The 15,460-nt window shown below is 41.2% G+C and overlaps 1 protein-coding gene across 2 annotated transcripts in view; it reads left to right on the top strand.

Annotated features, from left to right (window-relative positions):
* TENM2 (teneurin transmembrane protein 2) overlaps positions 1 to 15,460 on the top strand; it is a 186,501-nt gene that overhangs the window by 89,134 nt on the left and 81,907 nt on the right. For both annotated transcript variants that reach the window (XM_061348443.1, XM_061348442.1), the window contains 2 exons: positions 6,733 to 6,927; positions 14,612 to 14,812. In XM_061348443.1, coding sequence (XP_061204427.1) covers positions 6,733 to 6,927; positions 14,612 to 14,812 — 396 coding nt within the window. The remainder of the gene's footprint in view (positions 1 to 6,732; positions 6,928 to 14,611; positions 14,813 to 15,460) is intronic.

Raw genomic sequence — 15,460 nt, 5'->3', positions numbered from 1 at the left:
CCAAGTGTGAGCTACTACAGAGTCTGAATTAATGATCCCCTAGAGGAACTGCACCCAGAAGGTTCACTGGTCACTACTAAGGTTCATTGGTAAGAAGTTTGACCTACATCTGTCTTCAGTACAATTTGTGGTGTCAGTGAAACAAAGAACAACTTGACAACAGTGTTGTTTTAATTTTTATTTTTTTTTATATAACTAGGAATTTGTGCAACTTTCTCCAAAGAGTTTGGCAAAACTGCCCGATCTGTAGGTCCAGAGAATTTGTGAGACACAACTGTGTTAATATGGTTATACTAAAGACTTGAACAACATTTACTCTGTTTCATGACATCCCCCACACTAGGGCTGACTTGCACTAATGAGGTTAGGGAAGAATTGTTTGGGCAAAACCAGACTCAAAAAATTTGGAAATCCTTCTTGATGAAGAGACTCAAAATGTGTCCATGTGTTTGGAAGCAGAACTAAGTTTTTGTATGACTCCAAGGAAACTTTGTATAAACCTCAACAAGTGCTATGCATGATGTTATCAGCGCAGATTCTCTGCTACTGGGTCATAGTAGTTACAATAGACCGATTAGACATATAAGCATGTGACCACACATACAGAACAGTGATCCTTATGCAGTTGTGTAGGTGTGTGTGCTGCCAGGCACATTCCTTTTAATCTGTGTTCTCAAGCAAAAGCTTCAAAACCGAAACTCACTTCTTCCTCCTAAACAGGAACATCTACAGATAAAAATTGTCTTTGTTTCTCTTAGATCTGACAAAGTTCTGTACAGATCCACAAGCATTGAACATATCTTACATGGGAGTATAAGTAGTGTCTTTTCAGAATGTTTTAGTGTGTTTTTTTTTCTGAACATGTGTGTTTGTACTGAGGTGATATTACAGAAATAAAGCTGTAACAGCTCAGACCCAGATTCCATTCTAGCCAGGATTTCAGCCCTGGTGGTGGCATGCAGCAGATAGTGAGGAAAAGTAAAAATTGTACCCATCTTTGATACTTCTCCAGTAAATTCTTTGATACTAGAGATAACTTGTGTTAGGACTCCCTCCTGTAGATGATGTCTATTGCATATAGTAGACTTTGTAGATTCCCCAAATTTGTGTAATTAGATGTTTAGTGAGGGAATGTTCTTCCATGGGTTTTAACTTTTCAGATGATCTTGTTAAACTTGATTGATGGAACAGTTAACAGTACTTAAAGGGCAACCAGGGTTACCTGCTTGACCACTTTAGATGGTGTCTAAATGCTCCCTTAGTGGAGCCTTAAACCTGCACTTCAACACTCAGTCCTAATTTTCTTTACTGTTTACATTGTGAATAGGCAAAGTCATCTTTTATGCACACCAACTTGCGGTAAGAAGAATCTGGTTTATAAGAAAGATGAGGGTTTACAAGTATTATGGACACAGCCATTCTGGTCCTTACTCAAACAGTACCCCAGCAAGCTTGAAGCAATTTTGTTCATCTAGTTCAGTGACTCCCCTCGCCAACCTGCCATGGGCATCTCACCACAATATTCTGTGGTGCAGATGTTGTAAAGTTTTGACTTGATCTGGTGTGACTCCTGACAGTCTGTGTGGGCTCTGCATAAGCCTGTAGATGGCACAAAAGAAGCCCATTTGAAAATTTACATTTGGAGGTAAAATTGAGTTGCTTTCAAAGTAAGAGCAATATAAGCGCATTGCTTGTGACCTGGTCCAGGACAGGCAGGCATTGCAGATGCAAGTTCAAAACCCTTTCAAATCTGCATATTTTTGTGCCCAGAAACTCAAATAACTTTCAAGGGAAGCATACCAATTTGTCTATTTTATGAAGAGGAACTGAAAAAAGTCTGCAGTAGAGAACCAACAGCCTAGATCCTAGTAGTACAGGACTCTCTCTGCACCAGGGTAATGTTTGCTCTACAGCAAGAGGAACCAAGCCTGAAGTCTGTCTTCAAATCCTGTTTGGAACTTCAAGTAGCAGGGGAAGGTCTCTCAACCAAGCAGCTGTGTAACTAAACCAAGTTCTGCATCTGCCTCCAAGAGTTTGACTCCTCAGATATCCTTTACTGGTTTCTTGCCATGCTCTAGAAGAACACCTCTGGTGAGTATGTACATGTGAATACCGTAAGGGTGGGTGAAAGGAGTGTGTACACAGACTGCAGCTGGGATACCTATGTGTTGAGCATCACTGGGCAAAATGGTGGCTTTTGATGCCAGACCATTTGGGCATTATCCCTTACCATAATCCCCTCCTAGTCCATGTGTAACAGGCTGTTATCAAATCACCTTTCCTCATGCATCAGGGAATATTAACATTACTCCAAAATAACTATCCAAAGGCAGACAGACAACTCTTAGAGGGATGTTTGTCTGATCTTTCCCACTTAATTCATGCTCCTACATGTGTGCAGCCTACAGGACTTAAAAGTCTGTAGTATTCATTGGTCAGCAAAGACCTGTGTTAAGAACATTGTCTGTTTTGTTCAAGTATCAGTAAGGGCAGAATCACATCACCAAAACCACGTTTAGGTTTTTTGCTTATTCAAACTTCACCCAGGAGATATACGCTTGTTCTTAACTTGCTTTAGTGTTGCCATAACTACTCCTGAAGACATCTATCCACTTTTTGGCACTGCTGGTGTGTGATACATGGTTGTCTTTGTGCAACCTCTCTGTCCACAGAAATGAAATGGAGCTTGATTTTTCCATTACTTCAACCAATCTTTCTTCATTCCTTCTACAGACTTTTAACAGTCAGTTCTGTCCTGGAGTAGGGGCCATCTGCTTCACACAGGGGAAGTAAGCAGTCAGGAACCCCAGGTGACTGAGCTGTTTGCACATTAACTGAAACCACCTGGATATAAAATTAGAGTGGGCTGGTTTGTGTCTCACCCTACAGCAATAAGGTCTGATGAATAAGCATAGCAGACCTCTTTTAGATGAGCTGCTCTGTTTTCTATGGAAGAGCAGCTTGATTCTCTTTCTGTTGCTCACTGAAGACAGCCTATAATCCCATAGCAGAAAGATTAATGAAGAACAATTTATTACAGCAGTAGCTTGCCAGCTTCTTTTAACCTACACTTGCTTGCATTCTTGCTTATGTGTTTCTTCTGCAGTCCTAGTGACAGTCTTGGAAATGCCAAAATCTGTCCAAGAACCTCTGTCATTTTTCTTATTCTACAAGTGGTATTCCTGTTACATAGCTTGTAGAATAACCCTAGCAGAGGATTGTAGATTAAACTTTGTGGCTTTAGGTTGCAAGTGTGTTAACATTTACTGCGTTCATTTCATCCCAGAGGTTAAATGACAGGTTCTTTCATTTGTCCAAAGTCAGTTCTGGTGTCATATCTTGGCAATGCATATTGCAGTGGCAGACCACTGAAGGCAGCAGATTACTGTTCAACCTACATACAAGCTTCACAAGGGCTGAACAGATTTATGAACCATAGCAAGACCTCTGACCTGGGAGAAGAATGAAGAGAGGAATGAACATGGCTTCCAGGTTTACTAAATTCCTAAAGCACTATAGCAAAGTAAAGGAACACTAAAAAAAACTACTGTGGGAGCTGTTTAGCCTGAGACCCAGCACCATCTAGTAAATCCTTCTGCTGTGCCAGTCTCTGGTGTTCCAGAAATTGAACCCAGCAAATGCAGATCAAAAGTGGGAGCTAAGAATGGCTTTCCTATAGACAAGTTCCAGGTAACAGACATACATCTCTGTTAGCTGGACCACAATTGCTGACTGCTTAATGAGACTTAGGGGCAAGGCAAGGAGAGCAGCTACCTTACAGCAGGTGGTTGGCACTGTATTATCTAGCTAGGTCTAGGCTGGTCATGTCAAAGTTGCTTGGGCTTTTTTGCTTTTGTTTTTACATTTATTTTAATAATGGATTTATTTCTGCTCAGTCCCTCTTTCAGGGGGCTATGATGTTCAAATAGAGTTACTGCTTTTGAGTTTTGACTCCAGAGGAGAGGTTTGCAGAACAGGGGTTCTTTCAGAAGTTGAGTACCATATTGACCTGTAAAGCAACAAAGCAAAAAAAGGTATTTCTCATTTGTATCCAGCTTGTAAGTGAACTCTAGCTTTTTGTCTTTATAAGTACTTGAACAAATGTTGTCTGAAGAAACAGTTTACAGTCTACTGATTCAGTTAGCTTCCTTTCTATGCAGCTTTATGACAGTATGGTGAGGAACTTTATAGGCAAAAGCAAGTCATATGCTGGCATGTCCCGGTGCAGTCGGAGAATCCACACTGAGCAACCATTAAAAAGGATAACATTGAGTCTCTGCAATGGTTTGGAAGCATGTAGAGAATTTGCATCTAACACCCAATATTCCATGGGACACTTGAACAAAGGGACTGCAAGGTTGACCACCACATACAGGAGCTGGGAGGTACTTTATTCTAGAAAGAGAGAATTTTGTATCGAGATGAGACCCAGATAAAGGGACAGTGTCTCTACAGTGTGTCAGGGTGTGGAAGGTGACACCGAGAAACTTGCCACTCATGAGTACTGCAGGTCTCCAGGAGAAGCTGCCTTCCGATCACTCACTTCCATGTCCTCTACACCATGGCAAGTAAAGAGAGTGGGACTGAAGTGATTACCTTCCTTACAGTGCTTTGGGAAAATGTGTCAATTTCAGCCCAAACAAGACTTTAATTGCAGTGAAATTGAGAATAGGGACAAAGGAATTGTTTGTGCCACCAGGTCTTCATACTTGAAGATTTGATCCCTTTCTTTATGGCTCAACTATATGACTGACAGTAGCAGCAGTCAACATATCTAGGCAGTGAAAAGCAGTGCATGATAGTCTCCATGATGTAATGTGTGTAGACAGAAGGAATAGCTAGTCACATGGCATTTGAGTTGCTACTAGTTCATCATGTTGTATGTCATGAAAGGGTGTTTGGTGATGACGTGAACCAGCTGCAAGAAGCAAAACTGGTAGAACTTTAGCATAAATTTTTCGCTGAATTCAGTAATGCACTTGTGAACATATGTCACAGCTGAAGTCACAACACTGCTGTTGGAAATTATATTTTATTCAGGTTTGTATTCATTTTTTGAGTGAGGAATAAAAAGACTAAACAAGGCTTACAGTAAGAGAGGGCGACAAGAATGAAGAAGTATGAAGTCCTATTGGGGACTATATATCATATCCATCCTACCAAAGGATGGATAATATGGCCCTAAGAGAGATGAGGGTAGCAACTAAACCCCAGACATTAGCACACTGATTTTATTATTAGTCCACTGTAAAAAATAGGCCAAAAAAGGTTATGCATGTGACATCTATCCCATCAGCTTGTAGTCTTAACTGAAATAATTCTCAGCACTCTAAATTTTAACTCAGGTTACAAGTCTTAACTTACTTTTTTCTGATCATTTTTTTCCCATTTCAAATAAGAAAAATCTTGGAAAACTCTATTCTGAAATGTGGTTTTGCAGCAGATCAATGGGACAGCGAAGATTAATGAGAGTTAGAGAACTGGAAAGTGGAGAAGTTGTATAACTGGACAATTACACATTTCCTTGTAGGAAATCCATTACTCAGGTTCTTCTTGATCATTCAGGTTAAAGGGATAATAGAAGCAAGAAGACATTGGGACCTTTTAATGATTGATAGCAGCTTTTGAGTGTATTTTTGGTATTGTAAAACTTGGTGTTAGTTTCTGATTACTATGAAGGGTGAAAAGACAGGGAAATACTATCTTTATCAAACTGCATCAGAGAGAAGAGCACAAAAGTGTAACTTTCCTCAAAGATTCACTTCATTGCTCCCATTTTCTGTTATTCCTCTGTTGTTTTGGTTTTTTTTTCATTCCTCTGACTTGTAACCGCACATTCAGTCTTTGGCAGGCATATAAATTCACAGGTTGCCTTGTTCATGTGGGAGACGTGGGCATTTGGGAGCGTGAATATGTCTTAGTGTAACATTTATGTGCAACTGACTTTTGATAAACCACTTGTTTCTTTCCATTGCTCTTCATATGTACAACATATGATTCCTGGCACCAAGACCTGTGACTACCTTTAGTATTCAGAGGCTTTACTTCATTTGCATAAATGAATATTTGCTCAGAATGTGTCTTGCCCCCTTAATAATACAGGAGGGAGGGATAAGGGTTAATGGTGCTTTCTTGCCAATACACACAGGGTAAAAGCAGTCACTGTGGGATTTGGGAAAACAAGATTCAGCAGGGATATTGGTGGCAAGGTGCATTTGTTGTAGATGAAAGCTTTTGTTATTCCTGTGCTCAAGACCCTTCCACTGAAAAATAACATGTCAAAGGGTCTAAAAAATTTTGGGAGCATTACATTAAAAAAGTGTTATGGAAGGAGAAAGATGGTACATTATCAAATGTTTTGGCGGCTGAATGCTTTGTGTTCTGCTTTCTGTGAAAATTGGTTGTTATCTAATGGAACAACGCAGAGTAACATCAGACTTAAGTCTGTTCACATTCTCTCATTATTTATCCCAAACATCATCAATAGTCTATGAAGAATAGTAGTTTTATTCTAAGGATGCCCAGTGTATGTTTTATTAAATACTAATCAAGAATTCCTTTGGGAAATAAAGAACTGAACTACCACAACTCAGCCTAGATTCCCCCCCCCCCCCCCCAGTAAATGAATATGTTTAAATATCTGTATAAGTATTTGATAGTGGATTTTTAGTGTACATTTACGTGAGTACATGTATGACCCTGTATTCTGTTTTTCTTTCCTTTTTTTTCCAGCTGCTTGCCCGGTTCTGTGCAGTGGCAATGGTCAGTACTCTAAAGGCACCTGCCTATGCTACAGTGGCTGGAAAGGTCCAGAATGTGATGTACCCATCAACCAGTGTATTGATCCCTCATGTGGAGGTCATGGTTCCTGTATCGATGGGAACTGTGTCTGTTCAGTTGGTTATAAAGGAGAAAACTGTGAAGAAGGTAAGGCATTTTCTTCCCTTGCTCTGAGTTTGTTTTCTGGGTTTTGGAGTTGTTTAATGGGTATAAAAAATGAAAGAACAGAATAAAAATTTTAATGTAAAAGTAGTGTAGGAGATTACTGTATAAGAGGGTAAAATTGAAGTCCATCACAATTTTACTGTTTAAAGCTCAGACAACACTTCTGGCCGTCTGTATTCATTGTTTTGCAGTATTAAGAATGTCTGCCACAAGTAAACCTGAATAATCCCTTTGCTGAAGAGTGAAGATAAATCTTTTCTTATGGATTATACTTATTGAACAATTTAGTTGCGAAATGAAGAGGAATAAAGAGCAGCAATAGACAGAATATAGCTGCAGCTCCACACAAAGCAAACATATCAGTCACTATTAATACAGAAGTTGATGAAACAAATTTCAAAGACTTAAGTATTCATGTTACTTAGACTTAATGTAGGGCAAATTACTCCTGTTAGCTGTAGTCATATGGGATTAAAGGAAGGTAGATTGTGCACAAAACCAATGTGTCCTTTAAATGCAGAAAAGCTCTTCATGCTGAAAGTGTCCAATTCCTCGTGTATGTAGAATGAGCAAATTTAACAAAATAACCCATGCAAATGTAGTTGTAGATTAAGCTCAATATTGGTTTTATTCACAGTGGTTTGTGTTAAAATTCACAACATAAGTTGGATTGCTTTTCTTTTAAAAATATATTAGTATGGTTTTAAAGGGGAATTTAACTCCCCAGCCAATTGTTAAATGGGCAGTTCCGCATACCTTGGAACATCCTCAGAGCAGTAATAGTTCAGGCTGCTTTATGATGACATTCCAGAGCTTATTAATTCTTCAAAAGGCGGAGCAGCTTGAGGACTAAAGTGATAGGACTTGATAGCTTGAGGACTGCATGGTTTTAGGACTAAAGAGCCTCTCTGGAGTATTCTGAGTGGGATGCAGAGCTGTGCACCATGTGTATCAATTTTCATCCTGTCCTATAGTAAACAGCTGTTTCTCCCATCAGAAAACAAAGGGAAGAGAACAAGAGTGACCTAAACTACTAAGGGTTTTATTCTCTGGGCGTGGACTGCAGTCATCAACTGCAGGACAAGATCTTGTGTTAGTCTCAGTGAACTTGCTTTTCTAAAAGGAAAAAGTAAAAGAAAAAGCAGGGATCCTCACTAGTGAATCTAGTTGCCAACACTGCAGCTGGTTTGTCAGTTCATTCTTGTCATCTCCTTCCAGAAAAACTTCACAACACTGGTTATTAAAGCCCTAATCCAAAACTCAGTTGAAGTCAGTAGAGTTTTCCCATTGTTTTTAAAAGGTTACATTTATAGCTATATCCAGAAAATGCTGTAATGTCCTTTCACCTGCTAGAATTGAGAGTTCTCATTTCACCCTGTGTGATTATAGGAAATATCTAAAAATTACCTGAAATGCCTTGCCTATAGCTAGCATTCTCATTGAAATCTAAGTTGGAAAAGACTGTCTATGCCCAAGGAATGCAGAAGATCTTTCTGTTACTAAATGCAATTGTTTGCTTAGTCTAATTAAATTATATAAACTTTATCGTGTTTTGTCTTGTCCTATCAATGCTTGTATTATTAGAAAGACTATGGCAGATAGCCTAAAATGGTCTTTCATTCATTTGATTCTGTACATTTTACCTCATAAGCAATTCCTCCCTCATCTTGATTGTAATTCCCAGCTACTTGCCTGGAACTTTTAGTTCTCCCTGCTTTCAGTTGTTTAGAATGGCTATGGTATATCTGAGCTAGACATCTTGAATCCCTTAGCACTCCTGTAAGAGAAATAGGCTCTTGCAATGAAAGAGGTGAATTGCTATCTGAGGTGAAAAGGTATACGTTATTTAATCAACACTGTACTTGAAAGTATGAGTTTTTTTTAAAAAAGATAAGTGGATGACAAAGGCAGGAATGATTGACTGCAAAGTTAGAAGGGGCCAATAGCATGAAAAGAAAGGTTAAAATAACATTTTGCATACAGCATTGGGCAATACATAAATCAATAAATTTATTTACAAATAAATCGAAAACCATCCATCATGTATCTACTCTAAAATTCCATTTCTTCTGTACATATTTCTCACATTAATTCCAGAGCTACATGAAAAAAAAATATAGCATTAAGTGGTGTCTCTCCAGTTCCAGGGAATCATCGGACTTTATGAAAAGATTTTGCATAAATTAAAATTCTATCATTCTAATGGTAGAATGATGCAAATAAATATAGATGTATTTATATATATTTGTCGTGGTTTAACCAATGCCAGACAGCTTGTTCACTCACTCCCCCCCTTCTTGCCCTCCCCCTACTCCTGGAGGGACGGAGAGGAGAATCAGAAAAAAAAATGCAACCCCCACGGGTTGAGATAAGAACAGTTTAGTAACTAAAGTATAACACAAATCACTACTGCTGCCACCAATAATAGTAATGATAAAGGAAATAACAAGGGAAGAGAATGCAACACCTCATCACCAGGCAACCGATAACTCGCCCCCCCCCAGCCCAACCAAGCACCGACCGATACCACCTCCAACCCTGCAGTCCACCCTGCCCTTCTGGCTCACTCCCAGTTATATCCTGGGCATGACGTGCTGTGGTATGGAATACCTCTTTGGTCATTTTGGGTCAGGTGTCCTGTCTCTGCTTCCTCCCGGCTTCCCCTCCTCCCTGGCAAAGCATGAGGCTCACAAAATCCTTGGCCAAACCAAAACATCATTGTTTTCCAGCTCTGTTCCCAGCTGAAAGTCAAAACACAGCATTGCACCAGCTACCAAGAAGGAGAAAAAATGACTGCTGCTCCTAAACCCAGGACATTATCCACCCCTTATTCCATACCACTCACGTCATGCTCAGATCCCACATTTTCAATATACCATCACTCTGATCTCAGTGCACTTCTGTCTTAGTGCATGGACTAGTCCCTATAAAGCTGCTGAGTCCATCTGGTCCATGATGTCAGGCTCCATCTCTTGTAACAGTCTTTCAGAGCAGAAGAGACTGTGCAGTGTTTACACTCGTGAATAACCTGGGCAATAGTGTCCATTGCTAAGTCCACCCCTCGATCATGAGTCCATCTCTATGTTGCATCTCTGCTCTGGTGGCCTTAAGGGTCATGGGCCCACCAGGCTCAAAATAATTCACTGTCCCCTTCAGCAGTTTCTGCAGCTTGTAGCTGGGGACTCCATACAGCTGCCTTCCATCCCTGATGCTTCCAGAGCGCTGGAGGGGCCCGGTGGACTAGATACCTGCCCATACTGTCCCACATGCCCTGCCACTTATGGCTGTCCAGCCTTGGGGGAAACCTCTTGGTCCCCCCATATCGTCGTCTAACCCCAGACAAGACCCAAACCCGACTCTGCTTAAATTTCGGGATCAGACAAAATGGTGGTGGGTAAAACACACTCTGTGTGTGTGCCAACATGCTGATCCCCATCACAGTCAGCAGGCAGGTCCCAAGGATACCGAAAGGCCATCCAAAACCTTCAGAACTCTCAAGCGATGCTGCTGTACTTGTCACTGGGGCTGGTGTAGCTGCTGTGCTTGCCGGCTCTCCCACCACCAGCTTCTCTTTTCCTGAGCCCAGCTCTTCCTCCCCTGCCTTGCTGGGAAATGCTGCGGGGTCTCCTGCGTCCTCCTGGGGCTCGGCGGGCGGCTTCCGGGGAATGCTCTCGGCTGTCGCGGGGCTTGGCTCGGCCGCGGGGCTCGGCTTCTCCGCGGGGCTCGGCTCCTCCGCCGCCCCCTCCCGCTGCTCGGCAGCCGCCTCCTCCCGCTCCTCGACCGCCCCGACCTCCTCCACCGGCAGCCGCTCCCTGCCGCCCTCCGGCCCCGCTCCCGCTTGGTGCCCGGGGCCACTCTCCCGGGCCGCTTCAGCAGCCGCCGGCTCCAGGATCCGTTCCCCCTCGGCTTCCCAGAGCCTCACGCAGACGGAGGCGAGGGCGAGGCCCAGGACGGTGAGGAGCAGCCGGACGGGCAGGGACCAGTCCACGGCCACGTCCGTCCCGCCCTGCTGCTGGAGCCCGCCCGTATTACAAGTCATTGCCATAAAGTACAGTGAGACAGGAACCTTAGCCCAAGCCCCACACTTGATAAACACTAACACAGCAAATACCGGCGCTAAGTAAGTTACATTCTGAAGCTGTGAGATCAAGAGGAACAACTCTGAGAGCCAATAAATCAGCATTGTGACGAGTAACTATTAATCCCGTCAGATCTGTCGTTATCTCAACCCCTTCATGCCCCAAGTTGGGCGCCAAAAAGAACTGTTGTGGTTTGAACCCACCCAGACAGCTTGTTACCCACTCCCCCCCTTCTTGCCCTCCCCCTACTCCTGGAGGGACAGAGAGGAGAATCAGAGAAAAGAATGCAACTCCCACGGGTTGAGATAAGAACAGTTTAGTAACTAAGGTATAACACAAATCACTACTGCTGCCGCCAGTAATAGTAATGATAAAGGAAATAACAAGGGAAGAGAATACAACACCTCATCACCAGCCGACCGATAACTCGCCCCCCCCCCAGCCCAACCAAGCACCGACTGATACCTCCTCCAACCCTGCAGTCTACTCTAGCCCCCTTCCGAGTAACTCCCAGTTATATCCAGGGCATGACGTGCTGTGGTGTGGAATACCTCTTTGGTCAGTTTGGGTCAGGTGTCCTGTCTCTGCTTCCTCCTGGCTTCCCTCCTCCCTTGGCAGAGCATGAGGCTCACAAAGTCCTTGGCTAAACCAAAACATCATTGTTATCAACTTTGCTCCCAGCCCGAAAGTCAAAACACAGCACTGCACCAGCTACCAAGAAGGAGAAAAAATGACTGCTGCTGCTAAACCCAGGACAATATTATATATGAAATCTCCTCTACTGTTTTGAAGTTCCAAAAGGAATTGAGGAAGTCGATTTATTCGCCATTTTCCTACTAGGATATTGAATTAGAACAAATGGGTCAGCATGTTTTTTCTTCCCGTTAGCTTTTCATTTCTGATATTCATCATGGTCATATCATTCAAACAATTTACCTGAAATGAAAATGGCACCACAGTCAATATTTGTGATGCACAATTTTTGCAGCATAAACACTGTTGTTCTATTAACAAATTTGCAAACAAGATGAAGTGGCATATTTATCAGGTTTCATTCAATCTGTTTTGGGGGGAGACAAGTGAAATTGCCAAATGAGGTGAAGTTAAGGGTGGTTCTCTTCTGAGTTTCATGGTCAAGTCATTTTTCAGTGACATTTAACTTTGTAGGTGTAATTCATGGCTCTTTGGGGGCTTTATGATACATATTGTTCAGAAAACTCCTTGACCTCCTTTTTTGTCCTTAGGGGTATAAATTGCTTTCAGTGACATTTTTGTCAAACCTACAGAGAGCCCAATGCTAAATGAGCTCTAATGATCCAAGCTGCCAAGGGGCTACGAGTTCTAAGTCTAATGTACTTACTTGCTAAGGTGTGTTCTCCTTTGTTTAAACACCAAAGCAGCTCCATTTATAAATCCTTATTACAGACCATTATAAACCCTTTTAAAGACTGAGGGCCAGAACTTCTGCAGCATAAGGCAGTGTAGTTCTATTGCAGGTAATCATGTTATGCTAATTTTAACAGCTGAGGATCTGGCCCAAGATGATAGCTCTAAGAGCATGTATTAAAATAGATTAAGATTTGAGTTCCAAGTAAAAACTCTCTTCAATTTAAACTTTGAAAGCTATTACTTACCCATATGATAGAATAAAACAGCTGTGAAGTGTATTTGTCTAGAACAAAGAGCAAAGTTAGGTAGTATGTTATTCTATAAAACAAGGGAGATTGGGGTCTTAGGGGTATTAATAGGCTTTAGAAATAAATCTTATGTGCAGGAACAGTTAATTCAGGATAGGGGCAAGGCAGTTAATTTACATAGGAGAAGGTGGTGTTTGTCAGACTCTCCATGTAGCTTTTATTAGTACTTTCATTTGGGAAGACGATACTTTTCTGAAACGGAGAGTACATTAGGACTCATCAGTATCTCCTAAAGTTATCTGTCCTGCCACATGCAATGCTATGCATAGCTCGCCTTTTACATTTTCCGTTAAAATATCATAAACCAAAAAATCTAAAACAGTTTATGAATTTATCAGATGTTATCTGAGCTGAACAACAAAACGATCTTGGTTTACCTATAAATATGAAATTGCATTATAATGTTTTCATCTCCAATTAACTAAGCATTAAATCCTAAAAAGAACCCAATCAAACAAAAACCTATAGGCAGTGTGGTCATTAAAATTATAATCTTACTAAAAATTTATAGTAATTTATTCCTGTGCTAGTGTAGTCTGAATTAAAGCCAAAACTATTCTGATAACTCATGTTATTGTATCTGTAAATGTGCTTGCCTCAATCCTCCATGTGTATCTAATCTATAGCCTTACTTTAAATGTTCTGCAACTACATAAAATAATTTGACAAGACTGTGCTTATAGAAAAGTTGAGATTTGAAAGATCAAGTATTGCTCACATAAGGCAGAGTGAAAATGTCTCTGCCTTAATTTAGAAGGATGAATTTGGAAAATATGAGAGAAATCATTTCCATTATAAACTCAGATCTTCCTGGAGCTGTAAGAGAGCATGCCAATCATTCCTGGTCTTTCTGTTGTGAGCTAATATGTACCAGTCATGAGATGAATTCATTTTATTCAGGACATGAATTTGACCTTGGCCCTCAATTCCACAGCAAAAGGCAGTTGGTTAAAGCCTCTCTGTTGGCATTTGCAGTAAAGCATAGTATGCTTATACAAATTTATTATATAAGATAAAAATTTGGAAAACCATGATGTTACTGATAAAGTTTATGTGGAACTCATAACATTCCTTTATTTATCAGGATTAAAGGAGCAACTGAAACTTCATTTGAGGATTTTCCAGCATAACTATATTTATTCCCTTCTTAGTCTGTTGTTTCTGGACTGAGAAAAGATGAAATCCATATCTATATGTGCTTTTCTTTTTTTCTTTAAGAGGAATTATCTGCTGGTTAAAATATGGGGTGAAGTAACTAGGACTCTTGAGTTTCACAGCTGAGCTACTAATGGACGACGAATCAAAGGTGCAGAAGTGCCTGAATAATTTAGGAGTCTGAATGAAAGTGAAAGCCAGGGATATTTTGACTTCTAGCTACTGAAAGTGAACATCATGATGTTATTCTCACAGTGCTCCAGCGATTCAATAGTAGTGCTAGCAGTATCGATGAAGGTACTCCAAAAAAAAACCTTTAAGAAATGCAATTTCTTCACTTAGGGGTTTTTATTTTGTTATTCAACTATAGTACATGAGTCATTGGAACATCAATGTATTTCAGAAGAAATGTCCCCAGGTGAAGGCTGATGTATGGAACTCTTATTATATATATTAGTGTTATTTTTAAATTCTTGTGCTTCTTCCCTACAGCAATCCTGAAGTACGGTCTCATTGTTCAGTCACACCCTGTTTTATCTGGAGCCAATGTAAAACACAAATTATTTTGTGCTTTCCCATTCTCAGACCAGGTGTTAATATGACTTGAAGAACTACCTCAATTTGCTTGATTTATGACAGGGATATAAACTTTTCAGAGCATTCATCTACATGTTTTCTAAACATCATATTGTGTGAACTGACCTTTGCCTACATTGGTTTTGTTTTTTTCTGTAGTTGATTGCTTAGATCCAACGTGCTCCAGCCACGGAGTCTGCGTGAATGGAGAATGTCTCTGCAGCCCAGGCTGGGGTGGAATAAATTGCGAGCTTCCCAGAGCCCAGTGTCCAGACCAGTGCAGTGGGCACGGTTCCTACCTGTCTGACACAGGTCTGTGTAGCTGTGATCCCAACTGGATGGGTCCCGACTGCTCCGTTGGTAAGAAAAATATTTTTTCCTGATTTCATATAATCCCAGACTGGTTTGGGTTGGAAAGGACCTTAAAGCTTACCCAGTTCCAACCCCCTGCCGCAGACAGGGACACCTTCCACTAGAGCAGCTTGCTCCAAGCCCCTGTGTCCAACCTGGCTTTGAACACTGCCAGGGATGGGGCAGCCATAGCTTCTCTGAGCACCCTGTGCCAGCACCTCAGCACCCTCACAGGGAAGAGCTTCTGCGTAAGAGCTCATCCCAATCTCCTCTCTGGGTTTAAACCGCGACAGCAGGTTAAAGCCATTCCCCCTTGTCCTGTCCCTACAGGCCCGTGTAAATATCCCTCTCCAGTTTTCTTGTAGCCCCTGTTAGGTATTGTAAGACTGTTACGAGCTCTCCCCAAAACCTTCTTTTCTCCAGCCTTGCAGTAATATTCCTATTTTGTTAAAATGTTAATATTTGTGATGAGTTTGAAATGCAGATAATTTAGATCATAGTCTTTGGAACATGTTTGGTCATGTTTAGTCTGTTGGGAAGAAGTGTGTATATATCTTAGATACTTTTTTTTGTGACACTCTTCATTTGGTGCTGCCAGCTGTGGGGCAAGCAGGATGCAGGGTAGGAGTTTGTATTCCATGCTAATATTGACTCTCA

The sequence above is a fragment of the Neopsephotus bourkii genome, unplaced genomic scaffold (genome assembly GCF_033783945.1).
Source record: "Neopsephotus bourkii isolate Nb327-2 ecotype Australia unplaced genomic scaffold, CSIRO-AGI_Nbou_v1 NB_357, whole genome shotgun sequence".
Classification (NCBI taxonomy): Eukaryota; Metazoa; Chordata; class Aves; order Psittaciformes; family Psittacidae; genus Neopsephotus; species Neopsephotus bourkii.
This window is presented reverse-complemented; position numbering and strand designations above follow the sequence as displayed.